The sequence below is a fragment of the Suricata suricatta genome, chromosome 8 (assembly GCF_006229205.1).
Source record: "Suricata suricatta isolate VVHF042 chromosome 8, meerkat_22Aug2017_6uvM2_HiC, whole genome shotgun sequence".
NCBI classification, from domain to species: Eukaryota; Metazoa; Chordata; class Mammalia; order Carnivora; family Herpestidae; genus Suricata; species Suricata suricatta.
Window position 1 is genome coordinate 37203045 of NC_043707.1, and position 15656 is coordinate 37218700.

Consider the following 15656-nt stretch of genomic DNA (forward strand, 5'->3'; position numbering starts at 1 on the left):
GGGGGGGGGGGGGGGGGGGGCGGGAGGCGTTGTAAAGAAAGTCCGACGTCGCTCGGGAGTCCTGGAGGCCCAGACCCCAGGGATAGAGGTGGGAGGCCGGTGGGTGTGGCTCCGGGCGGGGGCTGGGCCTGCGCGGGGCGGGCCCGGGAGGGGGCGTGACCTGCTCGAGGCGGTGGTCCGTGCTCGGGACTGGGTGGGGCGGGGCCTGTGGGGGGCGGAGCCGAGGGCTCGGGAGGAGGGCCCTGGGGGCGTGGTCTCAACGGAGCAGGGGCTGAGGCGTGGCCTCCAAAGGCGGGGCGGAGCCTGCCGGGGGGCTGGCTCCGACCGCACTCCCGCCGGCGGCACGGCCGCGGCTCTTCTACGTCTCCGGGATCCCGGGCTGGGCTCGGGCGGAGGTCGGAGCGTGGAATCGGGGTGAGGTCGCTGGGCGGGCCGATCGGCGTGGGCGTCGGTCCGCGGTTCCGGGAGGCGCAGTTGGAGCCCGGAGGCCACCGGGGCGCGCACTGCCCGCATGGCCGCCATCAAGGCGCTGCAGCAGTGGTGCCGGCAGCAGTGCGAGGGCTACCGCGACGTGAGCATCACCAACATGACCACGTCTTTCCGCGACGGCCTGGCCTTCTGTGCCATCCTGCACCGCCACCGGCCCGACCTCTTGTGAGTGCACCTCGTGGGCGGGGGGAACTGAGCCCCAGGCTGTTGGCGCCGGGGAGCGGGGGGCCGCGCGGAGTGGGGTCCTGCGGGCACGACCCGCCCGGTGGCCTCAGTTTGCCCGTCCACAAGTGGAGCTGGGCTGGAGCCAGCCCTGCTGGCCACCCCCGCTGACTTGGTCCGTGAGTCAGGCCCGCGTCCGGACTCCGGCCACAGCCACTCCTCCCCGCGCGTCTCCCTGGGAAAGGGCCGGCGGGGCTGCCCTTCTGCTCCACTGAGAGCACCGCGGCCCCAGGGACCGCTCACCAGATCAGGGGATGGGGGGGTCACTAGGAGCTTCGAGGGCACTATGCCCTTGACCCTGCCCCGGCAGGTCCAGGCACCTTAGGAATGCCACCCCGGGGTGCTGTGAGGGAGGCACCAACGCAGAGCTGGAATCCCCAGACGTCCCGGGTCTGGTCTGGGCAGGCCTGCCTGGGCACCCTAGGGTGGCAGGGTCTGAGATGGAGGCTGAGCTCCCATCCCCTAGAGCCATGACACGTGGTCAGGGGAGGGAACTAGGGCGACTCCCCCCAGGAGTGGTGGCTGATACTTGTTGCTGGACCTTGTCCCCACCCTGGACCCACTCCATCGGTTATTCACTCCGCAAACGCTCTGGCTGGGTGGCTGGGTGGCTGGGACCAGGCTTGCTGGGACAGAGCTGTGTGATGAGGGCCTGGACCCCAACTTGAGGTGGTAAAGCTACCCAGGAGGGTGCGTTGCCTGGGTGGACCAGGGCTCAGGAAGGCTGTCCTCGAAGGCCACCTGCCTCCTGGAAGAAAACATGTTTAAAAACCCTGAGAAGTAGAGGCTGGATCCAGGGATAGCGTGGGGTGTGTGCTTGCCAGGGAGGTCTCAGGCTTGGGAGGGGCTGGAGACATCTCCTCAGTGAGGCCTCTTTCTGTACAGATGGGGGAACTGAGGCCCAGAGGCGAGACATCCTTGTTCAGCTCACAGTGCACATCTGCAGAGCCCCGGCCAGCACTCAGGGCTCCTCTACCGGGAAGCCAGGGTTGAGAAAGAGGCCCGCCCGTATTTCCTGCTTCCAGCCTTTCTGTGGCCCAAGGTTGTGCAATGCATTAGTGGAGCTTCAGGGGGAGTGGCCTCAGGTGGCATCTGCCCCCTGCCCATGGACATGCCTCGGTTACCCTTAGAGGCAGGAGACATTGGACAGAACGTGCTTCCACAGCGAACGCCCTAAGCTGAGCTTTGACAGGGAGGTGGGCTGCAGAAGCCTGCAATTGTAGGGAAATAAGGTACGGGCATCTGCTGGCTGAGAGCCCGGGCACCACACCACGGGGGCAACTGGAGATTTGGGGCTTTTCCGAGCCCCCGGAGCTTCTATCTGCTTCTAGCAGTGCTGGGTTGGACATGTGTGCACGCGCGTGCGTGTGTGTGTGTGTGTGTGTGTGTGTGGTGCATGAGCCTGTCCCAGCATGCACTGCCTGAGCATGCTGTTTGCACGTGTGGGTGTGTACCAGGCTGGCACAGCAGGCGTCATATAACTGTTCATTTAATCATTAATGAGTGTCTGCTGTGTACTCTACCCTGCATACTGAATACAATGGACTTGGCCCCTGCCTCAGGGAGTGGCATTGGGGGCATCTGGTGATCTCAGTTACTGCTGCCTTGGTTACTGTCTGTCTGTCCCCACTGGACTCGTAGGTCCGGAAGGGCGGGATGTCTTTTTTGTTCACTGCTTATCCTCAGTGCCTGGAACCGTATCTGGCACATGACAGGTTCTTGGTAGATATGAGCACATAGTTGGTGTAGATGGAGCTACAGTGAAGGACTTGCACTGGGGGCTCAGTAGATCCCATAGGAGTTTGGTAAGTGCCATGGCAAGGCAGGGGCCCTGCAGGTCCCTGTGTGCAGTAGGGAGGGGAGGAGGCCTGGGGTGCAGGGAGGGGGGATGGCGGTGAAGAGTAGGTGCAGGGTGGCGGCCTCCTAGGGATGCCTTCAAGACCAGACTGGGGGCCAGGCCTCCATGCTCCCCGTCCTTCAGGGACTCTCTGGTGGCAGGGGAGTGGACATCCGGCTCTGTGTCTCCTGACTTTGCCACCAGGAAGTCCTTCCCCGCGCCTCATCTGCAGCCTTCCTGCTGCATGGAAGCCGCTTCCTCCCCGCAGCCTCCTCGGGAGCAGCTGTGAAGGGGCGCCGGACCAAACAGGTGGCCACGGTGCTGCTCTGGTGCTAAGTCTGCTTCTGAGTCTGCCCATAAGGTCGTGTGGCCCTGTTCCGGGAGGCACGAGTGTCCTGCTGGTGGCCCTTCAGGGACCCCAGGAGGCGAGCATGGGTCTGGGGGTGGACTAACCCAGGGATGCCCCACTGGGAGTTAGCCAGGCAGCACCAGCCCAGGCCCCTCTCCGGTTGTGGGGACTCTTATATTGGCCTCAAGGATGCCCACTGGTGGTGCCCACCACTCTGCCCTCGGGTCTCTTTCCCCGGCGATGCCACCTCTGCCCAGCAGTCAGGTGAGCATGGAGCTGCCCTAAACAAACAGCCCCCTTCCCGCCTCGGGGCAGTAAACCTGTAAGGACGGAGCGTGTGGCTGGGCTCCTTCCCCTTCTGAGCTGACGAGAGGGGGCTGGAGGGGGCATGACCTGCTCGAGAGGTTGTCCATGCTTGGGACTGGGTGGGGTGGGGATGGGGGCTTCCATTGGGCGGGGGAGCAGGAGCCCTTTCTGGTAGCCCCTGACTCCCGGACCGTCCATATGGGTACGGAGGGCCAGGGCGATGTGTCGGCAAGTGGGGTTCTGCTGCTGACTCGCTGCGTCTCCCACTCCTCAGGCACCCAGGGAGGGGCCCCGATCTCTGTCCAGGTCCCTGCAGCCTGGGAGGCCGATGTCAGGTGTCAGGGCTGGAGCAGAGCAGGGGCCGAGGGCTCTCCCCTCGGCCACAGCAGGACTCTCTGAGACCTACAGGGAGTCCAGAGTCCGGAGCGGCCCCCACGCAGACACTTGGAAATGGTGCGATTTCCCTTCCCGGGCCAGAGCGGAGGGTGGGCTGGGCCCAGGCGGCCGGGCTGACCTCCCTTCCCACGCCAGCCTCTTGGTCAGCAGGAAGCCACCTGGGGACAGAGGCCTTCTGTTCCCCAGCCTGAGGGCCTGCTGCCCAGGCCCCCGATGCTGCCTTCTGGCCGGACTCTCCAGAATGGACACGGCAGGGGCTCTGGGCACCCTGTGATTGCCCCACTCAGGCCCCCTTCAGGAGGGCCGGGGCTGACTCTCCTGGCCGGGCCCTGCCCAGGCTGGGGGTCAGCGTTTGCTCTGGCCTGGCAGCTGAGGCTGAGGCACCCACTCGCCCACCAGGTGCAAGGAGGGTGGGGCCTGGGCCCATCACCCACCCCAGACCCTTCTTTCTGGGGCCTCGGGGGCCTCGGGGGTCTCGGGCACCTCGTCATGTCCCGTGTCTCTGCACACTGTGCACCCTATCCCGAGGTCTGTTCCAGCCTCACTTTGTGTCTTTCTCCCCTTTGCCGTGTGGCTTCTGTCTCGTCTCTGTCCCTCTCCATCTCTCTGTCTCCCCTTCCTGTCTGCTCCCCTTCTCACTGGGATTAACTCCAGATGTGCTGGGATGCCTGCCTGGAAGAGGCGCCTTCCCAGCCTGGCGCCCGCCACCCTGCGTTCTCTTCCAGGAAATAAACAGCGTGAGGTCAGCTCTCCAGGAGTTTGGAAGGGGTTACACATTCCTGAGAGCCCCAAAAGCCTGGGGGCAGTGTGAGGTCAACAGTGCGGGTCGGCTGTGGCCAGTCGAGGGGCCGTGCCTCAGGCTCCCTGGGCCGGGCCAGGCCAGGGCGGGGCACACGCTGCTGGCCCCAGGCACCTGGCAGATGGGTCAACGTTGACACTACGCCCATGTAGACCCAACTGGTGCATTCACTGGCTCATGCTGAAAGAATAGATGGATGCCTCAGAAGTCCCCTTGCTTGGCAAGCATTGGAAGATTTCATTCATCAGTGAGCATTTACAGAGCACCAGCTGTATGCAGATACCTTGGAGTCTTACCAGAAAGAACCTGAATTCAAATTACAGGAGTTTGACTAAAACGTGATCTAACTTGGGGGTGCCCCGGGCCACAGGTCGTCCAGTGTGGGGTTTCCTAGGTCATAGCTGCCTCCCCAAGGGGCAGCGTCTCCTGTCATGGCCAGTGAGGGGGGAGCTCAAATGTGCTGGTCCAACAAGGTCGCCTCCTGAGGGCTGGCCTACGCTGGGCTGTCAGCCCATCAGGCCTGCCCTGTCTGTCTCCCCTTTGTGCACATCTGTGTCCTGGTTTCCCTTTTCATAAGGACGCCAGCCATTTGGATGGGGCCTACCCTCCTGACCTCATTTTCACTGGATTCTATCTTTGAGGCAGACCCTGTTTTCCAAAGGTCATCTGGAGGTCCCGGGGGGTGAGGACTCCAGCAGATCGTTCTGAGTGGGGGCGCCCTCCCCGCCCCCCCTCAACAGAAGACCCCCCCGAGGGCGGAAAGCTGGTCAGCCCAGCTTCCTGCGGGGATGGGCGTGGTCTCTGCGAGCTCTCTCTGGAGGGGTGTGCAAGGCAGCTCAGTCCGGAGGTTTCTGCCAGCGCCCTGTTCCTAGCGCTCTGGTGGGCAGCCCTCAGAGACAAAGGCGATGCTGGCTGAGCCCCATGCTGAGGGGGATGTGAGCTCATGTGGCCGCCAGCCAGAGGCAGAAAAGTATCCACTTGGGGGCCTGCAGGGTGCCTACGGGGAGGGGACCGCACGGCATGTCCGGCAGGGAAAGTGTTCCGGGCACAGGGAGCAGCATGAGCTAAGCTTAGGAGGCTGGGAGGGCAGGACCCCCGGTAGAGAGCTTAGTTCTGGAGGGGTGTGGTAGCCACGAGACTGGCCAGGGTTGGCCCCCCTGTGGAGGCCTTGAGGGCTGAGGGAAGTGGCTAGGACAGGGTCCTGAGGGGTGATGGCCCTTGGACTTGAGTGGAAGAGCAATCCTTTCTGCAGCTTCCAACCTGCACACCCTTGACGCTGCTCAGCGGGGGCTGGCACCACTGTCGTGGGCACTGGGACCTGCCCAGAGCACTGAGCTGCTCACTCACGGTCTGGGGGAAGGGAGGGCCCCCATGGAAGCCAGATGCAGCCGCTGCAGCCCCCTCCCCACGGCAAATGCAGGGGCAGAGGGCCTCCTTTTCCTGTGAGTTTGGAGACAAAACAGAGCTTGTGACCCTGCCTTCCCGCCAGGCCGTTTGGGTCAGTGACCCGGGGCAGGTCTGGAAAAGAGATTGAACTTTCAAAGGGATGGGGTGGGGGAGGGAGGGGAGCCCCTGAGGACGGAATACCTGGCTTGCTGAGAACCCCTTGGGGCGATGGAGATGGTCCACTCCACGTGCTGTGGACCCTGGTGGGACAGACCCAGGGTGACATTCGAATGTGGTTGCACTGATAAAGTGGGAGGGTGCCATGCCCACCCCCTCTGGCCCCGTGTCCACCTGGAGACAGGGCTGCTCGCCATCTTGTCCTTGCACAAAACCCCCTCTGTGCTCACGGGGTGGTCTTAGCATCTGGAACACGTTACCTGGGAGGTGGTTCAGGCGGAAACGGTGAGGTTTCCCCAGAGCTGGTCAGGGTGATGGACATGGGGCTGGAGGCCGGCGGGGGCCTCCTAGGAGGGAGGTGGGCCAATGGCAGCCGCATCCCCTCCCCCCGAGTGGCCCGGGGCCCCAGCCCTGCTCTGTTGGGACCTTCCACAGCCAGGCCCCACAGTGCGTGGTCAGAAGCCACCGTCCCTCTCTGAGATGGGCACTGTGGCCCGAGAGAGGAGAGGGCTCCCCCAGGGTAGGGCCCGACGGTGCAGCCTGGCTGAGTCCAGTCTCAGCTGGAGCCCTTCCCCAAGTTACAGGGCTTCCAGAACAGTCCAGTGCACACTGAAGGGGCAGAACTGCTGTTGAGGACCCCAAAGACAGCAGAGGACAGACACGGGTATTTGAGTGCCCTCCCAGAAATGTCAGCTGTGCGCAGCTGAGCGCTTCCTGGGCCCAGCCATGTTTTCTGCTCTGAGCGACCCTGCAGGGGTGCGATGGGCTGAGATGGGCCCATGTTGGGCGGGGCGCCAAGCCCCGGGGCCAGCCTGGTGCTGGTGCAGGGCTTGCCTCAGTGTGTGGATGTTGGCTTTGCTCTTGGCCTCCTGGGAAAGCCCACCGTCCAGGCTGGGCCAGCTAGCCCATGCGCGGGGGCTGTGTGACCTCCTTCCCATCTGCTACCCTGGCCTCAGTTTACCTGTTTCAGCAGGATCACCTCTGAACTGCTTTGGACACCTGTATTTTTATCTTCCAGAAACTTCGATGCTCTTAGGAAGGAAAACATTTATGAGAACAACAAACTGGTGAGTGCCCGCGTTCCTGAGTCAAAGCCAGCTCCGGTGGGCCTGCTGTATGCCGGCGCCCAGGCCCCGTGGGCCACCTTGGGCACTTTCGGGGCAGCTAAGCACATGGAGGCCAGAGTTGCGCTGCTGAGTTCCACAGCTAGTCCTCAGGCAGGTGACCCCAACCTCACAGACGGCTTCCAATCTGGTGCCCAGGCCCTCCTGGCCCCCTTTTCCCATTGGGGGAGGAAAGGGTTGCGAGTGGCTGAGCAGGAGCCAGAGGTGGTTCTGGGAGGATGTGGCCCTGCCCCATGCTGTGGGGACCCTGTCCTGTGCCCCCCTGGCGGCCCCCAGGGTAGCCAACATGCTGCCTGCGGCCCGCGCTTGCTGGCAGGCGGCCCTGTCACTGCCTCTGTTTCTTTGCTGCAGAATAAGCCCTACTCTCACTACGGGCTGATGCCCAGAGGGGCAGACACAGGCCCTGTGGCCACTGGTCCAAGGCTGGCTGGGGCGGGGAGGGGGTGACAGAAGGAGCTCTGCAGGTCAAAGCTTCATGTCCCATGTGGTCCCTGCTCTGGTGGTGGATGGTTTTGAGTTTAACTTAATTAAGATGAAATAAGATGACAGACTTGGTTTCTCAGCCGCACTGTCCACACTTCAAACACTCACGTTAGACAGCTTGGACTAGAGCTGGCCCATCGTCCCACAAAGTTGTGTTTGGGGCACTAGAGCGCCTATGCGGGAGTGAACATGGGACAACGGAGTGCAAGTGTGTGCGGCCGTGGTCTTCATGGGGGGGGCCAGGCAGGCCTCTGCGAGTGAGGATGGTGCCACGCGGACTCTTGGAGGAGGGACTTGCTTGGTGGGGGTACTGCCAGGGGCGGGGGGCGGGGGGCGCTGGGCTGGAGGGCCCGTGGCTAGGAGGAGAAACAGCAAGGGGGCGTGGCCAGAACAGAGTGGAGGTCGGGCCAGAACATAGTGGGGGCGTGGCCGGAACCGAGTTGGGCGTTGGCTGCAACCGAGTGAGGGTATGGCTGGAGGGCATGGGACTCCCTTGGCTTCCTCCCTGAGGACTGCTGTGCTGGCTGCGAGCGGGTGTGTGGGGTGTTTGTTGACAGCCTGGTGGTTGGTGAGGAGACGATGGTGACAGGAGTCAGACTTGGGGTGTATTTTGAAGGGGAGTCAAAGGAGATTGGAGGTCTTTGACCTGAGCGTGGAGGGATATCACCGATGGGCAGGCTATGGGCCCTGGAGCCCCGTTTTGGACACCTAGAGACCAAGGTGTCGCCTTCAGACGTGGTGAGGGTGCCACAGCAGTTTAGGGGAAGGGTCCAGATGGGGTCTTGAGGGTTGTGTGAGGGATGGGCATCAACAGGGATGGGCAGGAGACGCCAGGCTGGCCAGGGCCGGGATCGGCTTTCCCAGCAACCTCAATCCTTCATAGTGGCGATAGGATCCCCACTGTACAGACGGGTAAGCCAAGGCTCAGGGAGGTCATGCCTGAGCAGACCTTGAACCTTGAACCAAGACCTTTCCAGGCCCGACTGGGGTTTCTTGCCTCCTTCCTGAGGACCTCGGTGGCCTGGCTGAGAAGGAGGAGGGGGTGTCTCCCAGCCCACTGTGCTGACCACTCCCACTCCTCCCAAGGCCTTCCGTGTGGCCGAGGAGCAGTTGGGCATCCCGGCCCTGCTGGACGCTGAGGACATGGTGGCCCTGAAGGTGCCTGACCGGCTGAGCATACTGACCTACGTGTCACAATACTACAACTACTTTCACGGACGCTCCCCCAGTGAGTTGGGGCTGGAGGCCCCCCCCAGGCAGCTCAGTGTTGGCCCCAGCACTGCCCAGCAGGGGCGGCAAGTGGACAGGGTGGTCCCTCTGGTGCCACACAGGTGGAGCCCCCCATGATCCCATGCTTCCTCCAAGGGGGCGCAGGGTCCCCCCACTGTGCTGCTGTAAGATTGAGCAAGGGCAGGTGCCTCCGGCCCCACACCCACTTGTCCACTGAACACATGAACCCAGATCCTGCCTGTTCTTCCCCTCTGGGCCTCAGTTTGCCCATCTGCACCCTGGAGCCTGTGGCCACAAATTTTGCCTCAGGCAGCTTGGCAGACCCCAGGGTGGGCTCCCCAGTCCAGAGGTATGCCTCCCCGCCCCCCCATTTGGTCCTGACATTTGGCCTTGTAGACACCAGGCTGGCCCTGGCCGGGTGGGGCCTCCAGGCAGGATGGGTGGGTGGTTGGGTGGGGACTGGGCCCAAGGGACTTGATTCCAGCTGCTTTGTGCACCCTGCAGCTCAGCCATTCCCCTCCCCCCACATTCCTCATCCAGCCTTAGAAATCCCCGGAACAACTCTGGGCACAGGACCAGCCCCGCCTCAATATCTCCGCTTTGTGGAGAAACAGAAAAGTCCCATTTCTCCTGACCCAGATCAGGGCTCTTGGAGCCAGAGGGGAGGGGCATGGGTGAGGCCAGGCCCCTGCTGGGAATGCGGGGCTTGTGGTTGTGGGGCAGGGGGTGGGGGGCAGCTGCTCCTGCCAGCTCTGGGCCCCATGCCAGGCCCTGGCACCTACAGGGGACCAGGAGCAGGGGTGGGCCCAGATGCTTTCAGAGCCTGACCCCCCTGTGTCTCGTGCTAGTCGGGGGCATGGCTGGCATCAAGAGGCCCCTGTCAGGCTCCGACGAGGAACTGTCCGGGAAGAAGGCCCCGGCCCAGCCGGCCAGGCCCTCTCCCACCCTCCCGACCCAGGGCCCGCCGCTGTCTCCAGCCCCAGCCAGCACAAAGCCCGCCGTCCAGTGGAAGGATGGCCCCCTGCCAAAGACTGTAAGCACCCCGGCCCTGCCTTCCTTCTGGCTCTTGAGACTGAGTGTGGCCTTTACACCCTGGCGACCTGGGATGGGGGACCCTTGGGGACCCTTGGGTCCCTGGCATGGCCTCAACTGCTGTGTATCAGGAGCCCACCGGGATTGGCTCCACGAGCTCCTTCAATCCTGTGTGGTTGAGATATGACCCCATTGTACAGATAGGGAAGCTGAAGCCCAGGAAGGTCATGCAGACCCAGCAGAGCTAGAGCCTTGAACCCAGACCTTTCTGGGCTTCTGAGCTACCTCTGGCCTCCCAGGTGGGTCAGGAAAGAATGCTGGGTGTGTCTTCCCTGCCTGTCCAGGGCATTAGGGTGCCCCCTCTCTGTGGTTGGGCTCCCCCTCCTGTCCCAGGGACTGGAGTGGACCGTGGCCCCAGTCTTAGGATTGCTGCTCCTGGTGGAGGGGCAGCGGCAGCAGGAGGGCCGGAATCTGTCCCGTTTCCCCAGACTCTCGAGGTCAGTTCCCTATAGCCCCTCTCCTTGGGCCAGGCCGAAGACCCTGAACTTAAGAGTCCAACCGGCCTGGGCATGGGCCATCCTGGCCGTGCCTGGCAGGCAGTGACCCTTGGGGCCTCAGCTCTCTGGTCCGCACTGTCGGGAGGGAGGGTGGGCACACCTCCCGCCCTGGCCTGTGGTGGGCACTCAGAAACATCAGCCGACACCCCTCCCAAGGGCCAGGCCTCGGCGGGCAGCTCCATCAGCAGCACCTGTGGGGTCTGTGGCCAGCACGTGCACCTCGTGCAGCGACACCTGGCTGATGGGAAGCTCTACCACCGGAGCTGCTTCAGGTGGGGCCTGTGCATGTGCATGCATGTGTATGAGAGTGTGTGCATGTGCACATGAGTGTGCATGTGTGTGCGTGTGCGCCTGTGCATGTGTGTGGGCATGCGCACACACACATTTGTGAGCACTCGTCTGTGCTCATCCGTGTGTGTGCCTATGCACGTGTGTACATGTGCGTTTGCAAGTGTGTGCACCTGACATGTGCACACACTTGTGTACGTGTGCATGTGCAGCCGTGCATGCGTGAGTGTGTGTACACACGTGTGTGTGCACCTGTGCATGTGTGTGTGCATGCACACATGTATGCAGTGTGAGCACGGGTGCGCACACGCACATATGTGTGTATTTGCAAATGTGCACGTGCACCTTGCATGTATGAGTGCGCACGTGTGTGCGTGTACACACGTGTGCATTTGTGAGTGTGTGCGCACATGTGAGTGCATGTACTTACATGCACATTTGTGAGCACATGTGCATCTGCACACATGTGTGCGTGTACATACATACTACCCATTTGCAAGCATCTGTGTCCTGGGCACATATGCACACGTGTGTACATACATGCATACTTGTGAGTGTGCGTGTGTGCCTGGGCACACGTGCCATGAGCTGACAGGCAGAGACACTTCCTGGGTATCTGAGCCCCCAGCAGGGTCCTTGTGGAGTCTGAGACTCAGGTGGTCACTGCGCAGGAGGAGGGAGTGTCTGTTGAATGAGCAGATGCCGGGCTCCACACGCATGAGTCCCCGGGAGAGTGTGCATGAAGGAGCCCGGAGCCAGCTCATGGGTCCCCCTCTGCCCGGGCCAGGTGCAAACAGTGCTCCAATACGCAGCACGCCGGGGCATGCAGGTCTACTGCCGGGCCTGGCATCTCCGAGCGCTCCAGCCACCACCCCGCAGCTACCTCTGCAGGCCTGGACTCCCGACAGCCAAGGGCTGGCCCGTTGGACTCCAAGCTGCCCAGAGCCCCTTGGAAGGCCCAGGAAGCAAATGGGCACAGCGACATGGGGCCCACGGCCAGGCCAGCGGTCTTGGAGCCTGTGGTGGGCAACTCAACTCCCAAAGATGTCAGCGCCACTACAGCTGGCCCTCAGGCCACTGCCTCGTCCTATGTTCACCCAGCCAGGTCCTCAGCAGGCCCTCTGGGGGGCAAAGCCAGCATGCCTGTGGCCAACAGTTCCCCCAGAGGGTGGTCCTCGCCGGTACAGAACACGACCCTGAGCGCCCCAGACCCTCGCCCAGCCATGCCGGAAGGCCAGGTGATCCTCCAGGTGACAGCCCCCCAGACTAAGCCCAGGTTGGGCCTGGCATCTCCAGGCCGGGCAGACACCCCAGACACACCCCCATCGGCTTCCAGGACACAGCAGGCCCGGGAGAGTTTCTTCCAGATGCCTGGAGCCGCCTCCCGCCCTGGCCCTGCTTGCATGGCCCCAGTGCCTACAGATGTGGCTCCTCAGGACCGCAGTAGGGAGCAGGCACTGAACTTCCTGCAGAAGGCCCTGCCAGGGCTCAGGGACACCAGCGCTCAGGAACCTGTCAGGTGGGTGGAGGCGGTGGCAGCTGAGGGGGGTTCTAGGCCTCAGTTTCCTCAGCTGGGAAATGGAAGAATGAGATGTGCCTGGTGGTCAGCAGGAGGGGCGTTGCCACGTGGCACACCCTGAGTCCCACTTGAGGATACCCTACGGGGAACCAGAGGCTGTGAGCAGTCCCTGAGTCTTGTCTGGCCTGGGTGGAGCACAGCCTCCCTGTCTGTGCCACACACCAGACACACACCACACGCTGGGGGCTAAACCAACACAAAATTGTTCTTTCCCAGTTCCTGAGGCTGGAAGGCTGAACTTGAAGTGGGTACTCCCCCCAAGGGCACTCAGGGAGGGTCCTTCCCACCTCTTCCAGCTCCTGGTGGCCTCGTGCTCCCAGCTTGTGGCCACACCCTCCATCTTGGCCTCCAGGGTCACCTGGCCTCTTTCCTCTGTGTCTGTCTTCTCCCTTTCTGTCTCCTATAAGGACATCTGTCACTGGACTTAGGGCCACCCTAATCCAGGATGACCTCATCTAAACTTGATTACATCTGCAAAGACCCTATTTTCAAATGAGGCCACACTCTGGGCTTCCAAGTAGACCTGAGTTTGGGGGGCACACCTTTCAGCATACGGCAGTGACCTAGTGAGTAGGGGGATTGTATGTCAATTTGGCTGATGGTGCTGTGCCCACTGCCTTGTGCTGCCCTCCATTTTGCGGGGAGCATTCTGGCCTGGAGCTGCCCGGCCCCGCTGGGTCAACTGCTGCAGGCCTGTGGGTGTCCGGGAACATTGGGGCCAAGGCCGTGTGGCCATGTGAGGGCTCTGCATGGGGGGCCCCTGGCCCAGCTTCTCCTGGCCACCTTGGGCCCAGAGAGCAGGGGGGAGAGGAAGTGGCCTCAGAGGGAGAACAGGGCACAGAGCAGCAGCCCTGACTGGAGGGGGTGGCCACAGCCCTGCTTCCTGCACACAGGTGCACCCCAGGGATGCGGGGTGGCCCAGTGATAGGCAGCCGTGTGGAGGGCGGCGTAGGCTGGCCTGGGGCCCTGGGCAGGGCTCCCACAGTGAAGTCCCAGGTGCTTCTAGGCAGGTGGATGGAAGGTGGGCTCTTTGGGTGGGGCCTGTCCCATGCCCCGTGAGGGGTGTGTTTTGGGGCATTTTAATCTCAGTTGTCAGAATTAGGAAGGTAAAATCAGGTGCTAGTATACACCTGTGTCAGAAGTGGGCGCCCTTGACCTGTCCCTCAGATGGGCTGTCTCCTTCCGAAGGGTGGACATTAGGACCCAGCTGCCAGGGGAGGCTGAGAGGCTTTTACCTGGGGGTCCTGGAAGGACTCTTGGATCCAGCTGTGCCTGATGCCTCCTCTCTCACCTGTAGGCCCTCCCCAGTCATCTCTCCTGCTCTGGAATCCCACACCAGAACGGAAGGGCCACGAACAGGTCCACTGGCCAAGCTGTCACAGCTGGCATCTCCCCAGGCCCTTAGCCCCCCTGCGAGGACTGAGCCACCAGCCCCCCTAAGTGAGGGTGCCACCTCCCGGGCATCCGGGCCAGCCCAGGCGGGCAGGAAGAGCTCACCTGCATCCTCGAGGGCCGGCAAGGCGGGTGCTGGCTCCAAGCTGCAGCTGGAGATCCCGCGGGCCAAGGGTAAGAGCCTCCCGTGGCGGGCTGGGGTGAGGGGCGTGGGTCCGGCAGGGGGCGTGCCCGGGTCTGCCGCCATGCTCTCCGTGCTCCCCGCGGATCTCCAGGTTCACAGCCTGGCTCCCGGGCTCCTGCTCCGCGTCGCCGGCACGCAGCTGCACCACAGCGCCCGCCGGCCTCGTCCCTCCCGGGGCGCCTCTCCGATCCCGCGGTGGCCGATGTCCGTCCGTCGGCATTGCGTGGCGTGACAGTCGGCGCTCACCCGGCCAGTCAGTGCCATGTCTCCGTGGCGGGTGTGGGGTGGTGGCCGTGGGCAGCCCCTGCTCTGCAGCTCACGGAGTCACCATCTCCCATGAGGCTTTGCGTCCACCGTTCCCGCGCACATCTCTTCTTCCTGCCCTGTCCTGCTGAGGGCGCCCCTGTGCTCCTAGGGTCCTGAGGCCCCTGGATGGCTGCTTGTTTTAGGGCCCCACATTCCCCGGGCTGCTCCACCCGCTTTTCTGCGTTAACTGTGCAGTTGGCCCCTTCGCGGGCCCCCGGGTGTCTCAGCGTTTAGCTGGGCTCCAAGAGCACCCCCCCGAAAAGGTCCTTGCCCAGTTCGCTCCTTTGGGGGAGACCCCGTCATGAGAGTCGCTCTGTCTGGAACCGAAGGGGCCTGAAGACGGGCTGTCACGACTTAGCCATGCATCTTAGCCATGCAGACCTTGGCTCACTCAGCCTCCGTGGGCCTCATCTGGCTATCCCCTCACCCATGTGGAAGCAGGGGAAGTTGAGGCTCAGACAGGGGAGTGATTCCCGTGGGCACACACAGCACAGGTGGTCAGGACTGCTGTCCTGAGCCCGATTCCCATCGGACTCCTTCCCAGGGGCCAAGCTGCTCAGCGGGCACTTGGAGTGGATGGCTGCTGGCAGTGGGGGTGGTGAGACCCAGCCTTTCTCAGCAGACCCCCTTACCCAGACCCCTCCATGACCTGCATCTCTGCCTCACCTAGGCCCGAGTTCTGGCCCCCAGGAAGGCCAGGAGGATGGGCCGGCAGGATGGAGGGCCCGCCTGAAGCCCGTGGAGAAGAAAAACCCTGCTGAGAGGTGAGGGGGGGCGGGGGTGGGGGGAGGGGCCCCTGGACCGGCACCTGGGCCTGTGGATTTGCCAGGGAGCCTGGGCAGCAGCCCGTGTCCCATGGCTAGCATAGGGCCTGCATCACCAGGGCCTACAGTTGAGTGATGGCCGGTGGGCCCACTGACACCCCCACGGGAGGGGTGTGTGCGTGGCTGCCTGGACCTCAGGCAGGGGTCCTGCAATAGGGCTGGGTGTCTGGGCCCCGGGGCACATTGGCTCTGGGCACCTGTGTGAACACACACCTATGCTCGGGGGGGGGCGGGGTCATAGCTGGTCGGGTGCAGAGCCCAGAGCTGCGTCATAGGCTCCTTCCTGGCCTCCAGTGTGGGGGTGGGGGGCGGTGCCTATGCCTCCCTTGGCTGACCTCCTGTCCTCTGTCTAGGGGTCTGGAGCTGAAGGAGCCGAGGGTCCTGGGAGAGCCCAGGGTGGGCAATGGACCCGTAAAGGTCCCTGGGAGCTCCGATTGGCGCGTCCGCACCCCTCTTGGGCCTGAGAAGACACAGGGCACAGCAAGCCCTGGGCCCAGCCTGTCAGGTAATGCTGCATGGGAACCCAGGGCCCAGGTGCCTGAGGAGCTGTAGTCCGGGGTGGTGGCCTGTGCATGTATGGTGCATGTGTGTGCATGTGCGTGCCTTTACACTTACACACGTTTGTAAGTGTAGCTGTTCTCACACTGCTGGCTGCCCCTGGATCCATGTCTAGACCCTGCGTCACTCCCTGTGTGA

General features: G+C 63.2%; 1 protein-coding gene across 1 annotated transcript in view; it reads left to right on the plus strand.

The window, feature by feature from the left end:
* Positions 1-313: 313 nt before the first annotated feature.
* The window catches only part of MICALL2 (MICAL like 2), an 18328-nt gene continuing 2985 nt past the window's right edge, over positions 314-15656 (plus strand). The window contains 9 exon segments of the mRNA XM_029948746.1: positions 314-654; positions 6980-7028; positions 8655-8796; positions 9647-9831; positions 10544-10659; positions 11463-12194; positions 13552-13820; positions 14807-14900; positions 15314-15511. Coding sequence (XP_029804606.1) covers positions 512-654; positions 6980-7028; positions 8655-8796; positions 9647-9831; positions 10544-10659; positions 11463-12194; positions 13552-13820; positions 14807-14900; positions 15314-15511 — 1928 coding nt within the window. The 5' untranslated portion in view covers positions 314-511.